This window comes from Azolla caroliniana, unplaced genomic scaffold (assembly GCF_043228905.1).
Source record: "Azolla caroliniana isolate FFs.n. ecotype wild unplaced genomic scaffold, voAzoCaro1.0.p SCAF_3, whole genome shotgun sequence".
Classification (NCBI taxonomy): domain Eukaryota; kingdom Viridiplantae; phylum Streptophyta; class Polypodiopsida; order Salviniales; family Salviniaceae; genus Azolla; species Azolla caroliniana.
In genome coordinates, this window is record NW_028230438.1 from 24,441,630 (window position 1) to 24,466,061 (window position 24,432).

Genomic DNA, 24,432 nt, shown 5'->3' on the forward strand with positions numbered 1-24,432 from the left:
GAAGTTAGCAAAACCTAGAAAACATTGTACATCTCGTACCGACCGTGGAATTTGCCACTCTAGTACAGTTTGGATTTTAGCTGGATCCATGGCGATGCCCTTTGAGGAGATGACGTAACCTAGAAATTCCACTTGCTTGCAGTCAAAGCTACATTTTTCTAGCTTGGCATAAAGACCATTCTCGCGGAGTCGCTTTAGTACTAATAGTACATGAGAATCGTGCTCTTCCTGGGTCTTCGAATAAATCAATAGATCATCCAGATAAATGATCAAACAGATATCCAAGAGGTCTCTAAATATATCATTTGCCATGTGTTGGAAGACTGCGGGTGCATTGGTTAGGCCAAACGGCATAACAGTATACTCGAAATGCCCATACCGCGTGCGAAAGGCGGTCTTCCACTCATCTCCTGGTCGGATCCGCACGAGATTATACGCTCCTCGTAGGTCAATTTTAGTAAAAAACTTGGCACCATTAACTCGCTCTAAAAGACTTGATATAAGAGGAAGTGCATACCTATTCCGGATGGTGACTTTATTCAATCCGTGGTAATCAACGACAAGACGAAGCGAGCCATCTTTCTTCTTGACAAAGAAGATGGGTGCACCGGCCGGAGATTTCGAATGGCGGATGAACCCGCTTGCCAAGTTCTCCTCTATGTAGGCTCGAAGGACTTCTAACTCGGTGGGTGACAAGTTGTAAATTGGTCCCCATGGTGGCTCGGTTCCTGGTTGTAAATCGATGGGACAGTCATAGGGGCGGTGATGAGGAAGGGTACCGGCTTTTACCTTGTCAAATACATCGGCATAAGGATGATATTTTGCTGGAAGTTGTACTGAGGAGTCCTTCTTAATAGTGTTGGAAGGATGTATTGATATTGCAAATAGGAACATTGCCTCCTTGGGTCCTTCTTCGCGTAGTTGATGGAGTGAAATGGTCGAAACTTGGTGAGTTGATTCTTGGGGTGGTTGATATCGGACTTCTCTTGTTCTCCAATCTATGGCTGGATTATGTAATTCAAACCAAGGTAATCCTAGGACAATGGGATGCTCTGGACGACTAATTATATTGAATGATATTACACACACAAAACTACCTAGGGCAACTTGAATGGGTTCTGATTCTTCTACAATATTCCCGGAAGCAATGGGACGACCATCAATGACTACTACAGATGCGGGACAAGGAAGTTTTCTTAAGGATATCTGAGAAGCTTGGGCAAAATTTCGATCCATGAAACAAGAATTAGCTCCGGAATCTAAAAGTTCTAGGACGGGTACTGGGGGAGTACTTTTAGTACTAACAATGACTTGGGCTAGGAACACATTGCTAACTTGCTTGGAAGGAATGGAACCACTAATGGGCTGTACAGATCTAGGGCTGCTGTCCAACCAAACGGCTCCTATTTTGGCTGGACTCAATCGTTTAACTCTTCATCTAATTGACTAAGGATTTCAAATTATTTGAGATACTTGGGCTATTAGTACTATGAATACTATCAAACACTCTATTAGTACTATTAATACTATCAGACACTCCTAAGGGAAGAATTGACTCGGGTTTAGTACAGGCTACAATTTGATTTACCTGTCTTCTTGGCCTATGGGGACAATTGATTGCGATATGCCCTGGTCCACCGCAATAAAGACATAATCGATTTGCACGTCGTCGTTGCTTTTCTTCTTCCAATAACGGGTCGCGTCGACGCATGGTATCGATCTCCATCGGTGTCGAAGTATTTGCTTGAGGAATGTCTCGTGCAAATGGTCTAGCCGCGACTGCGGCGTAAGTGGGCTCCGGCCTAGCGCGTGGTATCTGTAATTGACGTTCCGAACGCCGTTCGAAGAGGCGGTTGTCACATCGGACCGCTCGACTGATTGCCTCCGTAAGAGACTTTGGTTCTTCGGGGAAGGTTAGAAGTAGATCTTTGACATCATTTCGCAGGCCATAGCGAAATTGCTCCATTAGTGCTTGATCATCCCAGGGTATGTCGGAAGCGAGTAGGTGGAAATCCGCCGCATAGGCAGAGGCTGGACGATCGCCTTGATGCAATCGCTGGATCTTGTTGATTGTCGTCCTGATGCTATCGGTGTCTCCAAAGCAGGCTTTGAACTCACTAATAAAATCTTCAAAGTTATTAAGCAAGGGCGATTGCTTTTCTAGAAGCGGAGCGAACCATGCTAAGGCTGAGCCGCTAAGCAACGTGCCTATTAAGCCGACTCGGGAAGCATCAGTGGGGTATCGGGAAGGATGCATTTGGAGGACTAATCGTACCTGATTAAGGAATCCCCTGAATTACGATCGCGTTCCATCAAATTTCATAGGAAGTCCAATCTTCGGCTCTTTATGAAATCCTTGGGGACTTGATCCTTGTTGTTGCAATGCCGCTTCGAGTTGTTGCACCCGTAACGCTAACTCCCCATGTTGTTGCTGCGTTTGTTGCTTTTCTAGAGCGATTTGTTGCAGATCCCCTATCAGCCGTTGGTTTTCTTGTTCCAGGGCAACAAATTTTTCTTTAGGCACTGTAACTCGGAGAAAACGGATTGATATTCTTGGGCGCTAACAGTAGCCATAGTAGGGGGAAAAGGATAGGAGGATGAGGGAGAACGACAAGCTGGAGGAAAGAGGAAGAAAATTGGTTCAAACTGTCAGGAATAGTACTAAAACAGAGATGGAATTAGTACTAAGAGGAGTAGTACTATTAGTACTAAGAGGACGCGACTGCGTAAGATTCCCGAGAGAGAGGAAGTGAGAAGAGGAGAGAGAGAGAAATAGGATGATGACAGCAGCTCTTATATTATATGAAAGATAACTACAAATCGGCTAAGAGGCTTAAGACTGGTGTTGAACCAATTTGGTTCAAAACAATGCCTTGTGCCTCCTTTTATAGTGTTTTTAGGAATAACCCTGAAGCTTCTAGAATGTTCCAGAGAGATCTGGAATATACATCAATTTTCTATGATAAAGCATAAATGAAAATAATATCCTACAAGTTACAATTCATGGTCTAATGGTAAGAGCTCGACCCATGTAGCATAAGGTCATGGGTTCGAGTCTTTCCATATCATGACAGTTGTGGCACAAGAGGTTGTGTCACATGAGCGAGAAGGGGATGAAGAGGCTTGCAGACGACAACCTCATTCCAATGAAGAACGTGCACTTGGAGAAGTGCACTGATTGTGGCCGGTAAACAAAACCGGACCTCCTTCCGATCGAGGCCATCGATGAGACGTAATGCACCACTGGAGTTGGTGCATACTGATGTGTGTCAAGTGGACACGAAGTCACATGCTGGAGCGCAGTACTTCGTGACGTTCATAGATGACCACAGCCGGAAGCTGTGGGTCACACCGTTGAAGACGAAGGATCAACGAAGGATCAGGTGCTATCCGTCTTCAAAGAGCTTCACACGAGAGTGGAAAGAGAAACCGGCCGGAAGCTGAAGGCGGTTCGAGCAGATAACGGAGGAGAATACCGGGGGCAGTTCAAGGAGTACTATCGCTCGAAGGGAATCCGGCTCGAATTTACCGTGCCGAAGACGCTGGAACTAAACGGGCTGGCCGAGACGATGAACCGGACCATAATGGAGAGGGTCCGGAGTATGCTGGTGCATGCAAAACTACCCAAGAAGTTTTGGGCTGAGGCACTGTCGACGACGACATATGTGATAAACAGATCACCCTCAGTACCCTTGGACGGAGACACGCCAAAGAGAGTCTGGACCGGTAAGGAAGTGTCCTACCGGCATCTGAAGGTATTCGGGTGTCTCGCGTACGTGCATGTAGCTAAGGACCGGAGAGGAAAGTTAGATCCAAAGACCCGACCATGCATATTCCTCGGTTATGGCGACGATGAGTTCGGCTACCGAGTGTGGGACCTGGTCGACAAGAAGGTATTCCGGAGTCGAGATATTATCTTCATGGAGGACAAGACGCTCACCAACTGGGAGTTGGAGAAGAAGATAATGAACTTCGATTCGACCGGTAAGGATCGATTCTACGATGAGCAGACCCAACCGGCAAGAGACCGGTTAGCACTCGAGGAACCAGCCGGTTACGGTGAGGATACCGAACCGGCAGAAGAAGAAGTAGAGGAAGCTGGAACCGGAACCGGCCAAGACCCCGAATGGGATTCGACTGAAGAGCAAATGGAGGAGTCAGTTACCGAAGCCCAAAGATGGAGATATCTTCTCAGAGAGAGAAGGCCCCCCCGGAGATTTCCGGATGTAGAGCATGTGCTGCTAACCGATGAGGGGGAGCCAGAAAGCTTCGAAGAAGCGAAGGATGACACCCACAGCCGAAAATGGTTAAGTGCCATGCAGGATGAGATGGATTCCCTGCATGAGAACCATACGTACGAATTGGTGGAGATGCCGAAAGGAAAGCGGGCACTTTGAAATAAGTGGGTGTACAAGTTGAAACCGGGAGATGCCGGCAACCCCCCGAGATACAAAGCCAGGATCGTGGTGAAGGGGTTCCAGCAAAAGAAGGGCGTGGACTTTGACGAGATATTTGCCCCAGTAGTAAAGATGATCTCCATCCGGACGGTGCTGAGTATAGCGGCAAACATGGACCTCGAGGTAGAGCAGCTGGACTTGAAGACGACATTCCTTCACGGCGACCTCGAAGAGTAGATCTACATGGAGCAACCGGAAGGATTCATGGAGAAAGGGAAGGAGCACCTGGTATGCCGGTTGAAGAAGAGCCTGTACGGATTGAAGCAGGCTCCCCGACAATGGTGCCGGAAATTCGACTCCTTCATGACCGATCAAGGGTACTACCACAAGACGGAGGCCGATCAATGCGTGTTTGTGAAGAAGTTCGAAGGAGGTGACTTCCTGATACTCCTTCTGTACGTGGACGACATGTTGATCGTCGGACGGGACCAAGCCAAAATACGAATGCTGAAGAAGGCTCTCAACCGGATCTTCTCAATGAAAGACTTGGGTCCGGCAAGACAAATGTTGGGGATGCATATTATTCGGAACCGGTCAGTGAAGCAATTGTGGCTGTCACAGGAGAAGTACGTGACAAAGGTGCTTCACCGGTTCAACATGTCAGATGCGAAACCGGTCGAATCGACACTCCCGGCAAACTGCAGATTATCCGGTAAGCAAAGCCCGAAGACTAAAGCAGAGAAGGCTGATATGATGAAGGTTCCATATGCCTCTGCCGTCGGGAGCTTGATGTACGCAATGGTGTGTACCCGACCGGATATAGGCTACGCAGTCAGAGTGGTGAGCCGATTTATGAGCAATCCCGGCAAGGAGCACTGGAACGCGGTCAAATGGATACTCCGGTACTTGAAGGGCACTTCGAATATGTGTCTCCAATTCGGCTCCGAAAAACCTCAACTTGACGGTTTTACCGATTCGGACATGTCGGCTGATGTGGATACCAGCCGGTCTACATCCGGGTATGTAATGACATATGCAGGGGGAGCTGTTTCGTGGCAGTCGAGGCTACAGAAGACGGTTGCGTTGTCAACCACGGAGGTGGAAATATTATGGATGAAGGACTTCATCGGAGAGCTCAGTATCCGACAAGATGAATACCGGCTCTATTGCGACAGTCAAAGTGTCCTCCACCTTGCTAAGAATGCGGCCTACCATTCTCGGACGAAGCATATCCAGCGAAGGTATCACTGGATCCGGGAAAGAATAGATGCCCAGGAGTTCGCGCTGACGAAGATCCACAAGGCCGAGAACGGGTCAAATATGCTGACCAAAGTACTGATACGCGACAAGTTGGATGCATGGCGGAAGCGAGTCGGACTAGTAAGACATCCCATGCCGGAGTGAAGGGGGATTTTGTTAGGAAATAGGTCCCTCCGGATGGGAAGTCAGAAGAACAGTATTGATAAGAAAACTCGGCCGAAACCGGATGACGAGTACCCGGCTACGGAGAGCCGGATGGTGTAGACCTGGTGAGAACCGGATGACGAGTACTCGGCAAGCGCCGGATGATGCATGCCCGGTGAGGAGTGCTCACCGGATGAAGAGACATATTTGTAAATAACCGAAAAGTCATATTAGTATAAATATGACTTAGGGCAAACTTATGAATATATAGTTGTAGTCATTCTTGTTGGCGCAAGATTAGAGCGCGCAATTGTGTACAAAGAGAGTGAGAGAGAGGAAGAGGTCATTGCCTCTGATTATAACCACCGCCTGTGGTGAAGATAGCAAGCTCGAGGTCGTGGCCTCGGTGTTTTCTTATTGTACATTCTGACATAGTGATAGTTTGCGGTCTGTGGGCTACCGTGGTTTTTCCCGAGTTTGGGTTTTCCACGTAAACATCCTGTGTACTCTTCTCTCTATCGTGTTGTGTTTCATTCCTTGTTTCGTGTGTTTTATTCTAGGCTCGGTTGTGGCCAAGCGTTGTTCAAAGGGAGCGTGTAGTTCTTGTCAAGAATCTCTAGCAACACGAACTTGGTCTTCCATCATTAGCTTTTACTTTTGTGCAGAACTTACAACCTTCTCCTAGAATGATGATCGGTATGGTGTGTCATTGAGACATATTCTTGTCGTTGCCGAGTAGTCCATTGCAGAAGCCTTCTTTGCTTTAGCTTCTTCAAACTTAACCTTGACACCACCATCACCAAAGTTCTTTGTAAGTGGACTTCTAGTTTCAGTTAAGTAAATGTTACCATTTTTCCAATAGACCAAGTCTTGATTTTCCATGTCTTTATATTCCGCACAATCACGTGATCGATGTTCGAGACTATCACACCACATGCATCGAGGTCTAAATGGTTCCCTTGACCTTGAAGTCTGACCATTCTTAAGCTTTGCCACTTTAATTGTTAAATCTTTTATACTTTGAACAAAATCATCAAGCAAAGACTCACTCTTAGTTTCGATCATTTCTCGTGGTTGATGGACCATTTCGTCTGATGGTTCTCGACCAAGTGTTTGAACTTTGATGTTTTGCTCAAGCGATTTGTGATTCCCACATGTGGTATTTGTAGCATTGTACCATTCCTTTGCATTCTTGTCATAAATTTATTACAAGCATTTGTTACCTCATTCCAATCTGCAGCTATACCATCCTCGGTATTTGGTACTTCAAGCATAAATTCCAATTCTTTTCTATATCTCTTGCATAGTTCTAGCCAAACGTCTCAAACGTGTCATACTCATACGTGAATATTCGTATCATACTCATACGTGAAATGGCTCCAAGTATGATTGGAATCCATTCGTCTATATTTATTTTTATTACTCTAATTTATTTTTTAAAATATGAAAAATAAAATATAAACAAGATTTTTATAGACAAAAATCAAGACCATAAATTCATTGAAAACTAACAAAGTAGCATCCAGAGTTCTAAACATGAACTAAAATTTATCCAAAGTTCAAACATGAACATTAAGCTTGAAAGTAGCTCTAAATTCATAGTACTAATAGTTAATCTCATCTCTCTACTCTTGAGGTGCATTGTCAATGTTAACATCTTGCCCATCATCATCATCTTCTTCAAAATCCTCATTAACCATAGTTGCATGTTGTATTTGCAATAGCAAAAGCCTATCATCTTCTTCTTCTTTATTAATCATATCCAATGTCACTTCTATATGGCTTGAATCTCTTTCTTTGACTTTCTTTAATAGACGATGGTTTATATGCAAGTATACTAGCTTCTCTATATGATCATGACTCAACCTATTTCTCCTCTTAGTGTGTATCAATGAAAAGGTACTCCAATTTCTGTCAATGGGAGATGCACAAGTACCTTGAGAAAGCACTCGTATCACAAGTTTACTTAAATTTGGGGTTTCTCCTCCAAATAATTCCCACCACTTAACACCATCTTTCATTCTAGTAGGATCATTTGAAGGTGGAAGTTGAAAAATACCCTTCTCTTTAGTTTTATAAGCATGATACTCATCTAATAAATTACCTTGCATCTTAATGTCACCATTTGCATATCGCATTATCAAAAACTTGAACATTTTCCCACCAAATTGGATGTAAGAGATATCCAATTGCATGTAATGGTGAATGTAACATTTTGCATCTATCCATGCATAATCCTCTAATTTCATCAAGTAACATGTTATTGATTCCTTGCATTTTATTTATTTCTTCTATCATTCGTCATGTACATTCATATATCAACCCCATTGTTGCACCTTCTCTATCCGCCAATCGCAACACTTTCAAAATTGGTGAGCATATTTCCACTATCATCTTTACATTTGACCAAAAGGAAGCATTCAATATTATCGAAACTACTACTTCTGCTTGTTGCGTTTTAGATCCCTTCCATTGGCACCATTCTTCTTAAACCAATATACACTCTATCATCCAACAAATTTGATAGCACAATGAAACTATAAGCAAACATTGTAGTAGAAGGCTTCAACAATTCCTTTTTACTAAACTTGCGAAACATTGCAAGCACATATAACTTTCTTGTGATGAACGTAGTAACCTTCAAACCTAATCTCAAAGCATCATTAACCCAAGCACATTTTCCTATATCCTCAAACAACAAATCAAGGCAATGACATGTGCATCGAGTAAAAAATATCATGGGCCACTCTTTCTCTATCATATGTCCCGCTACCACACAATTTGATGCATTATCTATGCATACTTGCACAACATTTGTTGGGCCAATTTCAAGAATGGTAGCTTTTAGAATATTAAAGATATACTCCCCCATTTTACATTCTCCACTTATATCCACGGACCTCAAAAACACTGAACCAAACATTGATGAAGCTAGAACATTAATTATTGGCCTATTTCTAGTATCTGACCAACCATCACTGACTATAGTGCATCCATATATTTTCCATTTCTCTTTAATGCATGAAAGTTTATCTTCAACAAATTTTACTTCTTCATCTAAGTGCCTCTTTCCCAATTGGAAAGAACTTGGTGGCTTATATGACGGACCAGCCTTTGCAATTGCTTGAACCATATCATGAAAAAATGAACTATCAACCTTAAGATGTGGAATATCCTCTACAAAAAAGAATCTTCTCACTGATTCATCGACAATTTTATTCAAACTTTTTTGCCAAGAGATTTGTAGGGATCCACCAGTATTCTCAATTGTCCTCTTCTTACATGATGAAGATGACATGTCAACTACAGATGCACAAGTAGATGGCATAACATTGGCATTAGATGTACTTGCCTTGACATTATTCTCACTTTCTGCAATAGAATTTCCATTAGCATTAGTATTTTCATGAGCATCGACATCCGATATCAATTTTTTTATCTCATCTTTTATTGCTCCAGTGACTTTGCGGCATTTGTCCACACCTTGTCCTTTTAGCCCCAAAAGATGGGCTTTAATTCGGTGTGGACCACCAACAAATACATGCTTGCAATGTTTGCATTCATTTATATGCATTCCATTATCGTTTCTCTTCAAGACAGTAATGTGGTCCCATAAAAAGCTCTTTGGTTTACCCACACTACAATCACATTGATTTATAAATCAACAATTTAGGAAGTGAGCTAATAAATCTACAATCTACAATCACATTGATATGAATATATAAAAAAACATTAGAAAACTACAATTACATAGTTGGTATGACGAGCACTTAATTCATTGTTCTTGATTTCAGTTGTTTCCTTTTGAAGTGCTTTTCCTTCTCAGAGTTTATTAAGTTCTATTCGATTTTGAGCAACATTGCCTCAATGTAATTCATTTCTATGTCACTTTCTATGTTACTTTCTATCTTATGTTTCAAATTTCAATATCAAGAATTTCTATGGCTGAAAGCCAAAAGGTTCAATGGTGATTATCTCTCTCCAGAGGCCAAATTTCAATTAGATGAAAAACGTGAACAACTAGTTAAATTTTCTACATTATTACGAATCCTATATGGCCAAGAGGTATCACTTTTCAGCACATTAAGACCTTCTCAATCCCATGCAAGACAAGTCACAAACCTAAGACAAAGATGCATCATGCAAATTGTTGTTTCTCTTCCTCTTTCAATTATTCGATTAAAAAAACCAAAAAAATGGGTAGTGAAGGGGTGGGGAAGGACGGCATGTCTGGTTTTCTTATCCATTGAATGATGCATCCATTATCTGGGAAAAACATGCATTTGTAGTATGTACAGCCTCAAATTAAAGTTGATTTGCACATACAAACATCCATAATCCCATTTAGTGTTTTATGAGTTCTTGGGTTTTTTCCCAAAATTTGGTTTTAGGTTTTGATCTCATGCTCATTGATCAATGGACATTGGAAACACATGATTTAACAATTGTATAGACATCAGAAATACATGATTTTGACAACAATTTACCTTCACGCTTCCAAGAAGAATCAAACGGGACAAATTGGTAAGGCGGCAAGTTGTAGGCGGGTGAGCGGTGAGGAGTAGCACCGAGCAGTGAGGAATCAGGAATCGGGAATCAAAAATTAGAAATTAGGATTGATGGAAGATTGCGCCCTGTTCGTTTCGTCCTTCACAGAAATCTGATTCTCACGATTTTCTCCTCACTACTCACTCAGAGCTCTCGACTCTCAGTTCAGATTCATGAACACTCTGACTCTCAGACTCGTCACTCCTCACAACCCGTTAGAAAAAAACCCCCCAAAAAAACAAAAAAACCGAAAAAAAAAACCAAACAAATATCACGTATCATACGCGTACGTTTGCAAACGTTCACGTACGTCCAGTAAATTGGACGTACGCGAATATTAGGAACTATGATCTCTTGTCAACTGCTTGCAAAAATAAAACAACCTTTTGCGAAGACAAAGAATTTATTTCTTCTTGCTTTAAGTGTCCATACAATCTATCAAACTCCTTTTTTGTGTCAGCCACAAATAATCCTTTATCTTCTTTTAAGACCCATTCATGGAATGAACGCATAGTAACATGAGAGAAATCTTCACGAGAATATCAGACACAAGTGCTTCTTTGAATGCATTCCAATCCAAACTATGCAATGCATGTATTTCACGAATTCTATCTCTTAATTCCATGTCCACTAATTTATAAAAGTTTGCTATCATATTGACATCATTCACACCAAACATTTCCATTTTATCATAACATATATTTACATAACATAACATAACATAACATAACATAACATAACATAACATGTCCTCCTTTGATTACCTTTGATTCAAGAGGACCTACCTTTCTTTTTTATATAGCCTATTGGAAGATCAATGTATATAGGGGGGGGAAAATATACCCCTCTCGAAAGTGCCTTTTGGAAGAACAATATATAAATATACATTTGTATTTAGGGTGAAAAATACCCTTGAGCTATATGTTTTATGTCCCATAATACCCTCATGTCTTTGTTATCTCTAAATGCATAATACATACATATATATGTATGTAGCGATGAGATCAGAAGCTCAACCGAAGGTTCCATCACATTCACATGTTGTGAATATAGGAATTAGAAGCTTGATGAAACTAACTTTGCAAGAGTTTGCCAACATAATAGCACTGAAAAGTTGTGCAATGAGTTTGGGTATATTATGTGTATAGAGGATTCATTAGTCTCTCTTTTTTTCCAAAAAGGGGATTAATTGGTCTTGATCTTGGTGTTTGTCTAATTGGGCGAGCATCTTCATGTAATGTATAGTCTATTGTTGGTAACCACTTCTTGTGGTACCCTCTCATGCCTAGATAACTTCATGCCAATACATCTTTGTATGTGTGGAGTTCGACAAACTCTCTTTCCCCATCTCTTTCTAAGTCTATAGCAATGTAGATTGGTTAAAGCTATTCATCATCTCCCAATCTGATTTACTTTACTTGAGAGGGACGATCATAGACGATCCAAGGTGTCATTGGAACTTGTTTATGTTTACTTAGTACTACCCCTAATAAGAACAAAAAGTTGCAAACAAGAACAATAAAAGAAACATCCCAATCAAGATGAAGGTATTTCTCAATTGTTTATGCATTTGGATACTGTGGATATTGTTATACTAAATTTTGTAATGTATATGAACGGCACATTCAAAATTACTAATAATTTGAAACAAAATCCAGTTAAAAGTGTGCTTGTATTAACATCAAGATTTCTAAAAAGTGAGTCCTATTGATGATACCTTAAAAGCACTTTTAGCGGTAGACCATCAACAAGGGTCTAAGCTCAAATTGAGTGCATAAATCAAAGAGATGTCACGATTCCATCGATAAGGATGTAAACCATAGTTATCACCATTCATTAGGAAACTCTTTGATGAAACATTGATTGGCAAGATGCTAATACGCGAGATGGCTGATGTGGACTGAATGAATAAATTTTGCCTGTGATAAGGATGAGTGAAGATGATGGGGGTGTTGTAGTCGACTATCATGAATGGGTGAGGTTTTTTCATGGACATTGGCATGAGGCTAATCAGCCAGACGGTTTATGTGGACTGAACGAAGAAAATTTTTCTGTGATAAGGATGAGTGAAGATGGTGGGGAGGTCGAAGCCGACTAGCACGACTGGGTGAGGAAACGTTTAGACTAATTTTTTGTTGATTAATACAGGATATGTGTGGACACTGGCACCATGTTAATCAGTGAGATGGCTGATGTCGACTAAATGAAGAAAATTTTCTAGGTTAAGGATGAGTGAAGATGGTGGGGAGGGTTGAAGCCAATTATCAGGAGTGGGCGAGGAAACATTTAGACTAATTTTTGTTGATTAATACAGGATATGCGTGGACATTGGAACCATGTTAATCGGTGAGATGGCTGATGTCGACTAAATGAAGAAATATTTGTTGTGTTAAGGATGAGTGAAGATGGTGGGGAGGGTTGAAGCCAATTATCAGGAGTGGGTGAGGAAACTTTTGGACTGATTTTGTTCTTAACACAGGATTACCAACAAGATATAATCCCAATTCAAAACTAGGTTCAATCGTGCATTGGAAAAAGGCAGAGAAAGGTATATAAAGACTGAGAAGAGGGGCAGGCTGAAGAGAAACCAGGTTTTTTGGCAATGTTTAAGCCGATGTTTACAGGTCCAAGAGTTTGGACAGGTTATGAATCTTGCATTGGAAAAAGGCAGAGAAAGATATATAAATACTGAGAAGATCGGCAAGCTGAAGAGAAACCAGGTTTTTTGGCAATGTTTAAGCCGATGTTTACAGAGCTAGAAGAAGACTACGACCAAGAAGCAGCAAATTACCTCAGCAGCTTGATTGGAGAGAGGGGATTTTTACTGCCAAATTGGTAGAAAACGACACATCACATGGGAAAGTTAAAGGCCAAGGAACAGGCACAAAACTTAGTGTTATTCTGTATGACGTTGAGCCATTTTAATCTATCTTATTCTATATGAGATTGAGCTAGTTTCTGTAGGAGATTGAAGAAAAGCAAATGGGATGCCAAAGAGAAACTAGTTGAGTCTGTGATGAATACCCAATTGTTTTCAAGGGAAAGAAGGAGGTGGCGGTATTATGGGTTTTGTTGTGTTCTATGGCTGTTTGATTTGTTCTATGACTGCCTCATCGGGATGTCTCCAAAACATCGTACATTTTCAGCATATGATCCCATGGAATATAAATCAATGGTAGTGGCAAAGAAGTTAAATGGCAGAGAATGGTTCTGGTTGGACAATGTCCCACATGTTCAAGCAAAGGTGAATGGAAAAGAGGTGATAAAGAGGCTAATTCGTGCTAAAGTGGAGGCCTTCTCAAGGTTTATATGTGGTCTTATAGCTCGACGTAGCAATGGAATTTTCTCAAGGTTTATATGTGCTCTGCTAACAAAGGTGTTATTGGCAACAATGTAATTTTTCTGATAATATGTATTTGTGCAGAGGAAACAGTATTATGTACTATTTGTATATTGCCTGTGGCTTTTTATTAATACTAATGGAGCATATTTTTATGGAAAAAAGAAAAACATTGAATTTATAACTATTAAGGCCATTAATCTAATATTTGCATGAAAAAAATTAATTTCGAGAAACTAGGTTATTGATCTCTTTGAATGCAAGTGATTCTAAGCTTATGCCAATTTCTTCTTAATACAGGAAACTAAAATTCAAAGGTAACAGGTCGGCCGATGTTGAGTATGTGGAGAAACTCTTCAAATTAGCTTTTGTTTGGTCTAAAATGGCATGCAAACCAACCTCAACGTTAATAAGTGATTGTTGAACACGGTCCTTCCCATCAAGTCTATACAGGGTTTAGGATTTAGGTTCAAGTCCATTGTTTGAGGAGCATACCACCCAACGTACCTCAAGGGCCATACAGATTTGAGGATGTACCTACCCTCGATGTATACCTTTGTTCCAGCACAATAATTTCACTCATCCAATCTTTCAATTGCTTCACTCATCCAATCTTTCAATTGCTTAATATAAATAGGTAGCTTTGAATAGCAGCAAGCAATTTCTAATACATAAACATATTTTAGTGATTTTCCCTACTGTAAATTCTTCTCTTTCCACAAAATGAAAAGCAACAAATTTACTCTAAGAAAAGCTTGAAAATAAAGCGAATCATCATCATGTATGTACATTTAGATTTCAACACCAAACATCATGGGTCATGAGCCTACAAGAAGAACAATGCTGAATCAAATTTGTAGGGACATCTTACTGATGTATAAAGAGAATGTTTCCACATCGTGTTCCAGCAGCACCATGCATTTAACAATAGATGTAAGATTTTGTCTAAACTTGCACCAAAACCTGGACAAATGCTTACGTCGAGTAAGTTAAAGGTACCATGGGTTCATGAGTCTACAAACAACAACTATGCTGAATCAAATTTGTGGGGACGTCTTATTGATATATAAAGATGACTTTTCTACATTGTGCTTCAGAAGTAGCATGCCATTAACTTGCACTGAAACCTATGCATATTCTTATCTTGAATAAGTTAAGGGTATTGCTTTTCATTCTCAACCAGGTTCAAATATATCTACTCCTTTGTACATAAACTTTGCAAAGTGCCTATTTTATCATATGTGAGATAGGTGTAAAGTAAAGTTATAGAAAACCCTCTCTTTCTGTATTTAGATAGAATACATCATGCCTATATGCTCCCACTTTGGCATTTTTCTTTTATCAGGATTCACAAGATAATTGCAACACTTAGCAAGCCTTCTTTTACCATCACCTTTATAGTGGCATGTTATTTTCCACATCTGAATCTTCCTCAGGACCTTCCCTTTTGCATGGAGTGCAATGCAAGGCATTAATCAAAACTACAACCCCTTGGTTTCTAGTTAAATGCATCTTGTGCACCAAAAGAAATCTGCTTGGTCCATTCTTTCATCAAACTTGGAGTCTTCAAATAGCACCGTTTATCCCATCATCAATCCCTCTTGGTTTCTATTCAAATGCATCATGCATGATATCCTCTCACCAAACATGGAGTGTGACAAGAGTAAATACTTCCTCTAAAGCTGTAATAGAACATTTGTGTCCTCATTATCGACAGCACAACCCTTTGGCTTGTAGTTAAATTCATCATGTGGAGTACAGACAATCTATTTCACAGGTTTTCTCACCAACAACGTCCTACAGACAAAATATTGTATTGCTAGTGTCAGCATAAATGTTGTGCATACAAATGTACACGGCCGCATCGTTTTCATCTAAGCTCATAGCATGTTCGAACACCCTTTTGCCAAGATCAGCATCATTCCATTTTCTACAAGCACCTAACAAGCTATGGCATGACAAAAGATTAGGAAGAAATGGCATCTTTTCAATTATCTCTATAGCTTCCTCTAATTGGCCTGCACGGCCAAAAATGTCACTCATACACATGTAGTGTTCAACATCAGGAATCATATCATAAACTTCCTGCATAACTTCAAAATACACTTGGCCTACATCAACTAAACCTGAGTGGCTACATGCATTAAGCACACTTACGAATGTGATTGGATTAGGATGTTCTTTATCTTCAGTCATTGTGTTTAATACATTCAAAACACCTTCACTTTCCCCTGATTGGGCATATCCCGAAAATAAAGCAGTATAAGAGACTATATCCCGGACCAACAGGTGCCAGAACACTTCACTTGCTTCCATTAGCATTCCACAATTGGCATAGATATCAATTAATGAGTTGCCAACAACAAGATCTACTTCTAATACTCGTCTTGTGATTTCGGCATGTAAGATTTGGCTTTTCTCTATAGCTCCTATAATACCACAAGCTTTCAACACACAAACATATAGAAGTGCATCAAGAATGAGATCTTTAAGTTGCATTTGCTCAAAGCAATCTACTGCTTCTTCAGCACAACCATGTTTTACAAGACCCGAAAGTAATGATGTCCATGAGATTATATCTGGAAGTAAGAGTTTGTCAAAAACCTCTTGTGCCTTACAAATCAAACCACAACTCGCATACATATCAATGAGAGCATTTCCAACTAGCAGATTGGTTTCAAGAGCTCTTTGTGTTATTATGGCATGTATTTCTTTGCCTTTCTCTATGCTTCCAATTGTATTGCAAGCTTTCAAGATACAAATAAATGTCGCAATGTCATGAAAAACACCCTCAGATTGCATTCTTTCAAACCATCCAAGTGCTGTCTTTACCTGCCCATTTTGAATGTAACCGATAATTATCGCATTCCAAGACATTACATCTCGATTCAGAAGCTTCTCAAACACTGCTATGGCATTTGCAAAGAAGCCACATTTTGCATACATTTCAACCAAAGCATTGCCAACTACAATATCCTTTTCTAGGAAACTATTCCTAATTAAGATATTGTGTATTCCCTGACCAATCCTGACAGCTCCCAAATTAGCGCACCCCTTCAAACTACATACGATTGTTACAGCATCCGGGTGTAGGTTCTCAACTTGCATTCTTTCAAAACAGTCAAGTGCTTTTTCATCATATCCATGATTAAAATATCCCGCTTGTAGTGCATTCCAACAAATTACATCTCGGACATGAAGTCGATCAAATACTTCTTGTGCTTTCGCGAGTGAACCACATTTCACATACATGTCTACCAGGCTGCTTCCGACTAATAGATCTTCCTCCAGGCCTTGTCTTGCAACTTCTGCGTGTATGTTTTCACCTCTTTCTATGTCTCCAGAGCTACTACAAGCAATCAAACTTCAAACATATGTGACAATGTTAGGCCTTATACCTTGAATTTGCATTTCTTCAAAGTATTTTAGTGCTTCTTTACCATGCCCTTGTTTAGCATGCCCTCCAATTAATGCCGTCCACGAGATTACGTCTCTTGTAGCCATTACATGAAACACCTTTTGTGCATTTTCAAGTAAGCCTATAGTTGTATACATATCAAGCAATGCATTTCCAATCACGATATTGTCTTGCAACCCTTTCTTGGAAATATCAGTATGTATTGAATGTGCTTTATCTACAGCCCCAATGCTGCTAGAAGCCTTCAAAATGCTAGAATATGTGAAATTTGTGAAAGTGAGACCTTCTCTTTGCATTAGTTCAAAATATTTCAAAGCATCCTCACCATAGCCCTGTGTTGCATATCCTGCAATGAGTGCATTATATGAAACGGTATCCCGAACGGGAAGTTTATCGAACACATCTTGTGCCTTTTTCAGCAAACAAAACTTAACATACACGTCAATCAAGCTACTACCAATAAATGAGTCATTTTCAAACCCTCTCGTAGCAATCTCGGCATGTAATTCTTGGCACTTACCTATATCTTGTAGAATACCACAAGACTTTAAACTACAAAAGTATGTAACAATATTAGGATGAATGCCATCCGATTGCATTCTTTCAAAACAACAAAGAGCTTTCTTAGCATCCCCATATTTCACATACCCAGAGATAAGTGTGGTCCACATGACCACATCTTGAGAAGGAGAGTTATCAAACACTTCTTGTGCTTTTTCCAAGAAATTACATTTAGCATACATATCAACCAAGATGCTCAAAATAAAAGGATCTCGATCCAAACCCTTTCTACAAATCTCGGCATGTAGTTCAAGCCCCTTTTCTCCATTCTGCATCTTAGAACATGCTTTTAACAAGGCAACGAAAGCACCTACATTCGGTTGTGCACAATCCTCGACCATTTGTTCATAGAGAATGAGTGCAAGATTCAAGTTACCACATTTTGCATATGCTATTATAAGGAAGTTCCAAGTGCAATCATTGGGCCGAACTAACTTATTGAAGACTTGGTGGGCATCAGAGATAAGCCCAACGTGTGCAAGTAAAGGAACGAGAAAATTACCAAGTGATGCATCAGAATCCAATTGGTGCCGACAGGTATAGTCATATAATCGGCGTGCATATGCCAAATTTCTCTCTTTTCGGCATTTTAGCAAGAGTCGAGAAAGTTTCTGAATCAAGTCGGGCCGTGGTAGAGTTGAGACTAGTACTTCCAAAGAAGCAAGTGAAGTCTCCATCCTTCTCCTGCTTTACTTTCCATGGGTAAAATAGCATCTCTACGGGGGATCTGTGTCTTTACAAGAAGAAAGCACATACAAAGTCTTGAGACATGAACACCCCACTTTACATTTCTTGAACCGTATCCTAATGAACTCAGGCAAATCCATGGTGATGCGAAAAACAAACTAACTCTATAAAGTATCGAACTCTTCTGTATCTGCTCCTACACCATAGCCTGACAAGGCAGAATGAAAACCTGCACATAGAATCAAGAGCTCCAATACCACGTTTAGGCATTAGAAAGAGGCGCCAAATTTTCTTTATTTCCCGAAATAACCCTGGGATCTTTTTATATCCCTGCGATACCCCTGACGTTTTGGAAAATCAATATCTCTGATTATGTTTAGGCATTAGAAAGAGGCGCCAAATTTTCTTTATTTCTCGAAATACCCCTGATGTCTCTTTATTTCCCTAGGATATCCCTGAAGTTTTGGTTAGTCTCCAAATGCATGTCAATCGTATATGCTCATTGCTTATGTCATTTTCTTCAAATTGGTTCTATTCATAGCGATTGGTTGTGGGAGGCTTTTGAAGTTTTTTTAGGAACCTCTCAAGTGGAAACTAGCAGCAATGCCAGAGTGGATGTGATTATGTTCATTTATATATATTGGCCACACACCCTAAAGCTTTAATAATTTCATGGCGAAAGTTCTACTTTGACTTATAAATAATAAAGGATCTCCAAAATAGACTACAATTACTAGGTGTCTTTCATATGATGATGATACGAAGATCTAATATCTAACCCACAACTCATAAGAAATAGTGGTTATCCTGTGGAGGTGGATATTTTCCTCCGTGATCGTTGAATCTAGAATGCGAATTTTCTTCTCTTTCTTTGTCTCGACTTTGCCTTCACGTATCATCATCATTACCTAGAGTGCCTCCCCACTCTTCCAGAAGCCTTGTGAATCGTGATAAGTCAAAGTACAATGTTGATATTTTCAATGAGTTAAAAAGATATAGTTCCATGAGCTACCTTCAAAAAATCAACGTCAAGTGGGATTGTCAAGCTCTTTAAGGTTTTTCCCATTTAGAAAATTATATTTAAATCATAGATGATCGGATACAATGAGCTTATTTAAATGCATATGATAGACCTTTTTTTCTACACAAGCCCTTGTAAAACAAAATGGAAATATTGGAAATGTTAAAGTCTCACTTGTTCCAACATTAAAACTAACCGACTCAATCAATGTTGTTGGAGTGACGTTGGTAGGTGAAATGAAATATGACAATAACAAAGAAACATGACATTGAAAGTTGGGTAGCCAAAAGAACGATGATAAGTAGAATCAGACACTCCGTGAAGTACATTCTGTGAAGGATTATGTGTAGTAAGTATGAATACATACGTCTTGAAATAAAGAACTCGAGAAATATCTAGATTTTTGTTTTTTTATCTTAGTCCAAAACATGGGAAACCTTTTTTAGTGTGATGTTTGAGTCTTATTCTCACCATACTCGCTATATTAAGTGTTGTCACGAAATAAGAAATGATGTACCACACGGTGCTAGGCAAGTAACATCTCATGTTGTAGGGTGATGAAACACACAATGCCTTGTTTCAGTTTTTATATGAAAGGTTGACCTTAATACTAGCCCGAAAGATTTCGTGAATGTTTCGATATACATGAGGGAGACAATTACCTAATTCAAATAAGGAGGACTATTAAAAAGTCATAGACCTTGAAAAATTATTAACATTGATGGGAACCTCCACTTAGGGAATTTTATTATATAAAGTAGACATTGGCCCACTTGGAAGACAACTTATTATACACATGCACTACTCCATTATCATCAATTCTATCACGACTCTCAAGAGCCCATTTTCTTCATTTTGCTCCAAGGATGTCTTTCAACACAATGAATCTAGTCTTAGTGGCTCTAACTCTCCTAGTGGCGTTGGGTGTCCATGCGGCATCCACAAACGTGAACATCTTGGTGCCAGCGTATTTCGATCCCACGACAAGCGCATCGGCATGGTCCGCACTTAACTCCGCGGCCACGAAGCTTCCCAATCGAGTTGTGGCGATAGCAAACCCCGCTAGTGGCCCTGGAATTGCGGCCCAAACAAGCTACACTAGTGCCATCACTTCATTACAAACCAAAAAAGGTCGCGTCGTGGGCTATGTGGATACAAGCTATGCCACCCGCTCCCTTGCCATTGTCAAGGCGGACATCGACTCTTGGTTCTCCTTCTACTCCTCCATTAACGGCATCTTCTTCGACCAAGTGTCCAATACCAATGACAATACCAAGATAGTCTACTACCAAACACTCTACAATTACGTCAAATCCAAACGCACCTCTAGCCTCCTCGTAGTCCACAATCCCGGCACGGCGACACTCGAGTCATACCTTGTGTATAACGGTGCCCGTGTTTCCGACATCATATGCACGTTTGAGTCGGGCATCAATGGGTTAGAATGGACACAAGCTTCTTGGACAAGCAAATATGATCGAAGCAACTTTTACGGCCTCTTCTACAATGTGTCTGACATCAATGTTGCTAGCTTCGACTACGGGGACATAATTGATCATGCCTATCAACAAAACGCGGGTTGGGTATATGTGACGAATGATAATTTGCCCAATCCGTGGGATACCATTGCATCTTATTTCTCGGGTGAAGTTTCCTACATACAACAACAAAATTACTTGCCCTAGATTAAGTTATACTAGGATTGCTCTTTGTTTCCTATTTAAAGAGCATCTGCTTGGAACTTCTTCTCTCTTCGCAAGACCAAAGTAAAAGGGCAATAATAATAACCATTTGGATCATTTGTGGGTTTTCTTTCTATTTCTAGTGTTGTGCTTCTAGATTCATTTATTTTTGGGTTAATCAAGTTGTCACAAGTGCTATAGGTACAATTGAGACATGTTTCTAGTGTTGTGGTTCTAGATTCACTAATTTTTGGGTTAATCATGGTGTCACAAATGCTATAGATACAATTGGTCTGTCTCGTTTCAAGAGGATATGTATTTTTGTATAAAATAAAATACGATCGTGCCATCTAAGACAATCCTTTGGATCTCCTCTATTTAATTTGCATTGTTTGTACACCTTTTTGGGTCCCTTTTGATGCCATTTCCATTACATACACTCATAATAGGTCTCCACATATGTCTACAAAAATCTAGTTCCTGTCACATAATTGGGTTCTTTGCCCAAGTTATTATATAGAGCTAGTAGTGCATTCACATAGTTACACAACCTCCAATCACACACATCACATGCCTCGTGGGGATTTCTATAATTGACCAACTTCTTTAAAGAATCAAACCTAACTTGGTTTGGGTTACCCCTATTCCTCTCACAAAACTAGCATCACCCAACTAATTTTGGGGCCTTGGGTGTTTTGGAGGCGGCATATGACCCATGGCCACATAAATAATATATCAAATGGTTCATCATACTACCACATGAACCCAAATTCCTGATATGAGCCTCAACTAACATTGCCAAACCAAGATTCCACTTGTATAACTCGCATTGCCCAACTTATATTTATATTTCACAATAACATTTTGAAAATATGGAGAAACCCTTTTTAGTTTGTCTTCTTTTTAAGTGTCAAAGTTTTTTTAGTGTGACGTTTGAGCTATGTAAAAGAAATGTCTCCAACCGCTCATCTTATTTCTAAATTAAATGTTATTAAAAATAAGAGTCAATTACTACATTGGGCAATGTGCTCTATCTCTTGTTTCCACGATAACACATAGTGCCTTTTTTGTTGTCTATCGAATGTGTTGACATTTAATGTCTTGTTTTTATTTGCTATCTAATATGTTGACATGTTAAGTGTAGTCAGAACGTGCGCTACATCGGTAAACTCAAAAGATATCATCAACTTGGGTGAGTGAAATTTTCATTATTTATAAGATTATTACATATATAATAAAGTTGATTGTGTGTGTCTGTGTGTGTACTATAGGAATATGACAAACTTGTTTCTTTTGCAAAAAATGTTCTACATTTTGACAAACAAGCGAAAATGTTTGGCCTCGATGTGTTAAGGAACCTAAATATTATGGTAGTCAAAGTATTCCAATAAGATTATTAGAGCCTCAATCTGGTTGAAACTCAACTCTATGGCTATAACATGGTGCTAGTCGCAAATGTCATTAGCACACATATTTGTTGTATGGCATTTGTGTATGTCAAGGGAGTCACATCATGACTTTCAAAATGTCCACGCATAGAAGCTACATTGATCTTATCATCAAATTGTAGAGCAACCAAAGTTGTGTCATAAGTTCTATAGACACAAACTACACCATGCTCCCATGATCAAGAGCAACATTGTCATCGTGTTATCATTGTATCCTACAATTTACATTGTGTCAGCACCAAACTACATGGTGCCATGGAGGATTCCGGCAATTAGGAGAAAGGTCCATCGGATGCGCGTGAACGGGGGTGTGCAAGGATGCATAGGAAGGAGGCCTTGTGTATAGACATTTGTAAATATTGAGTGATAATAAGTACAAAAGAAGAGTATTTTAATAGGTACTTTATGATCGTGCAAATAGAGGGTAATAAAGGGGGGTGATGATAGAGAATCATGGGAAGGATCTCTAACTGAAACAGCTAACTTAATAGCTAATGTAACATTGACCCTACCTCTCCTTGGAGGTATAAAAGGAAGGGAGGGAGGCTTGGTTAGGGATCCATCATTTTGGAGGGAGAAGTGTTGCTAGTTTTATGTTGTCGGGGTGTTTGTTTTCTACTCGAGGTATTCGGTTAGGTGCTGGTGAGGCCTCTACTTGCGTAGGAAGCCCGTGTGCTCCTGACCAATTGGTGTGTTTGTTGAGCTCGACACCCTGTTCCTGGTAGGCATGCCATTTCTTGTATTCTATCTGTTAATTAACTATCGATTTGTTGTATCTGGGTGCTGTTCCTGTGTTCTTTGCTCCTGTTCTCTCTGTGTTGTGTCTGGTTCCGCTTCTTGTCTATTGTTTCTTGGGAGGCATTGGTTCCCTCCTCTAATTTACGCTTACTCCTCGTGTCGAGAGCCTCAATGCTCAGTTCTTGGAATCCGGGGACAGTACTGGATCATATACAAGTCCTACGAGCCCGTTGTCGTGAAGAATTTTGGCTAGAGGTGGAAAACCGGGAAATATTGGCTACGCCGGCGGGGTGCACCATGTGCACTCACCCTCGTATAATTGTGTGAATAATAGGAGTTAAGTCGGGACGAAGAATCCCATGTAAATCGGGATTTATCCCACATTGTATCGCATCCCTCTCCTTGTTCTATAAAAGGAAGGGATAGTCCCTTGTAGAGGGGTTGCCCATTTTGTATTAGTAGGGTATACCGTTAGATGAAGAGACGTTCTCTGTTCCTCTTTCTCTCTTGTTTTAGGGTTTCTTCTTCTTCTTCTTTCCTATACTTCTTCCTCTTCGTCGTTTTGTGCACCGAGCCGGGACTTCTAGCGTTTCTGTTTGCCGGCCGTCCCCTGTACAAGACCCCGCTCGGCGCGACAAGCCCGAGAGCTCCCTGACCGGCAGCTTGGCAGTAGACGATTGTTGTAACCTGAGCTACTTAGGTCAGGCCCGTAGCTAGGGATGTATTCTTTCCCTTGTAATATATACATTTGTGTCTGTTGGTGTCGGGTGCTTCTCCTTCCCTGCATTTCCTGTACATAAGGGCATGAGTTGGGTGTGTGTGAGTCGGTGTCAAGCGGGCACTCCCTCTCTTTCTCTCTCTCTCGTTCGGTTGCTTCCGGAACGCGTTCGGAATCGTCTTCTCATATTCCCTCCTTCCCTCGTCTGAGACCCCCGTGGTCCCGCCCTTCTATACGCACGTGCTTAACAACGCGACATATTTGGCGAACCCGACGTGAAGGGCGGCAAGGGAGAATGGAGCTAGAAGAAGACGACTTCGCGGGACTTTTTGTCGAAGCGGTGAGGGAGTTTGGACGAGCAACGGCAAGACGAGAGACGGCGCAGCAAGCGGTCGAGCAAGTGGTCGAAAGAGTCGGCCGTTTCAACGGGGACAAAGTCCCATCTTACTTGGAAGCGTACAACGCGGAGA

The 24,432-nt window shown here is 40.6% G+C and overlaps 3 protein-coding genes and 1 pseudogene across 3 annotated transcripts; 1 reads left to right on the top strand and 3 right to left on the bottom strand.

Moving 5' to 3' along the window:
• Nucleotides 1-7,426: 7,426 nt before the first annotated feature.
• On the bottom strand, nt 7,427-9,109 carry LOC147866775 (uncharacterized; annotated as a pseudogene).
• A 5,936-nt stretch (nt 9,110-15,045) lies between these two features.
• Nucleotides 15,046-18,606, bottom strand: LOC147866776 (pentatricopeptide repeat-containing protein At4g39530-like). The gene has a single exon (XM_087317258.1). The coding sequence runs from the start codon at nt 18,343-18,345 to the stop codon at nt 17,056-17,058; it is 1,290 nt and encodes a 429-aa protein (XP_087173384.1). The 5' UTR covers nt 18,346-18,606; the 3' UTR covers nt 15,046-17,055.
• On the bottom strand, nt 15,487-16,941 carry LOC147866777 (putative pentatricopeptide repeat-containing protein At3g01580). Its single transcript, XM_087316779.1, has one exon. It carries the CDS (start codon nt 16,939-16,941, stop codon nt 15,487-15,489), a length of 1,455 nt encoding a protein of 484 aa, XP_087172905.1.
• Nucleotides 18,607-20,162: 1,556 nt separating the features above from the next.
• Nucleotides 20,163-21,225, top strand: LOC147866778 (uncharacterized). Its single transcript, XM_087317259.1, has one exon. It carries the CDS (start codon nt 20,243-20,245, stop codon nt 21,059-21,061), a length of 819 nt encoding a protein of 272 aa, XP_087173385.1. The 5' UTR covers nt 20,163-20,242; the 3' UTR covers nt 21,062-21,225.
• Nucleotides 21,226-24,432: the final 3,207 nt, after the last annotated feature.

Coding starts and splice junctions, on each gene's coding strand:
- LOC147866777 (XM_087316779.1), bottom strand. CDS start 16,941: ATGTATGTGAAATGTGGTTCACTCGCGAAAGCACAAGAAGTATTTGAT.
- LOC147866776 (XM_087317258.1), bottom strand. CDS start 18,345: ATGGAGACTTCACTTGCTTCTTTGGAAGTACTAGTCTCAACTCTACCA.
- LOC147866778 (XM_087317259.1), top strand. CDS start 20,243: ATGTCTTTCAACACAATGAATCTAGTCTTAGTGGCTCTAACTCTCCTA.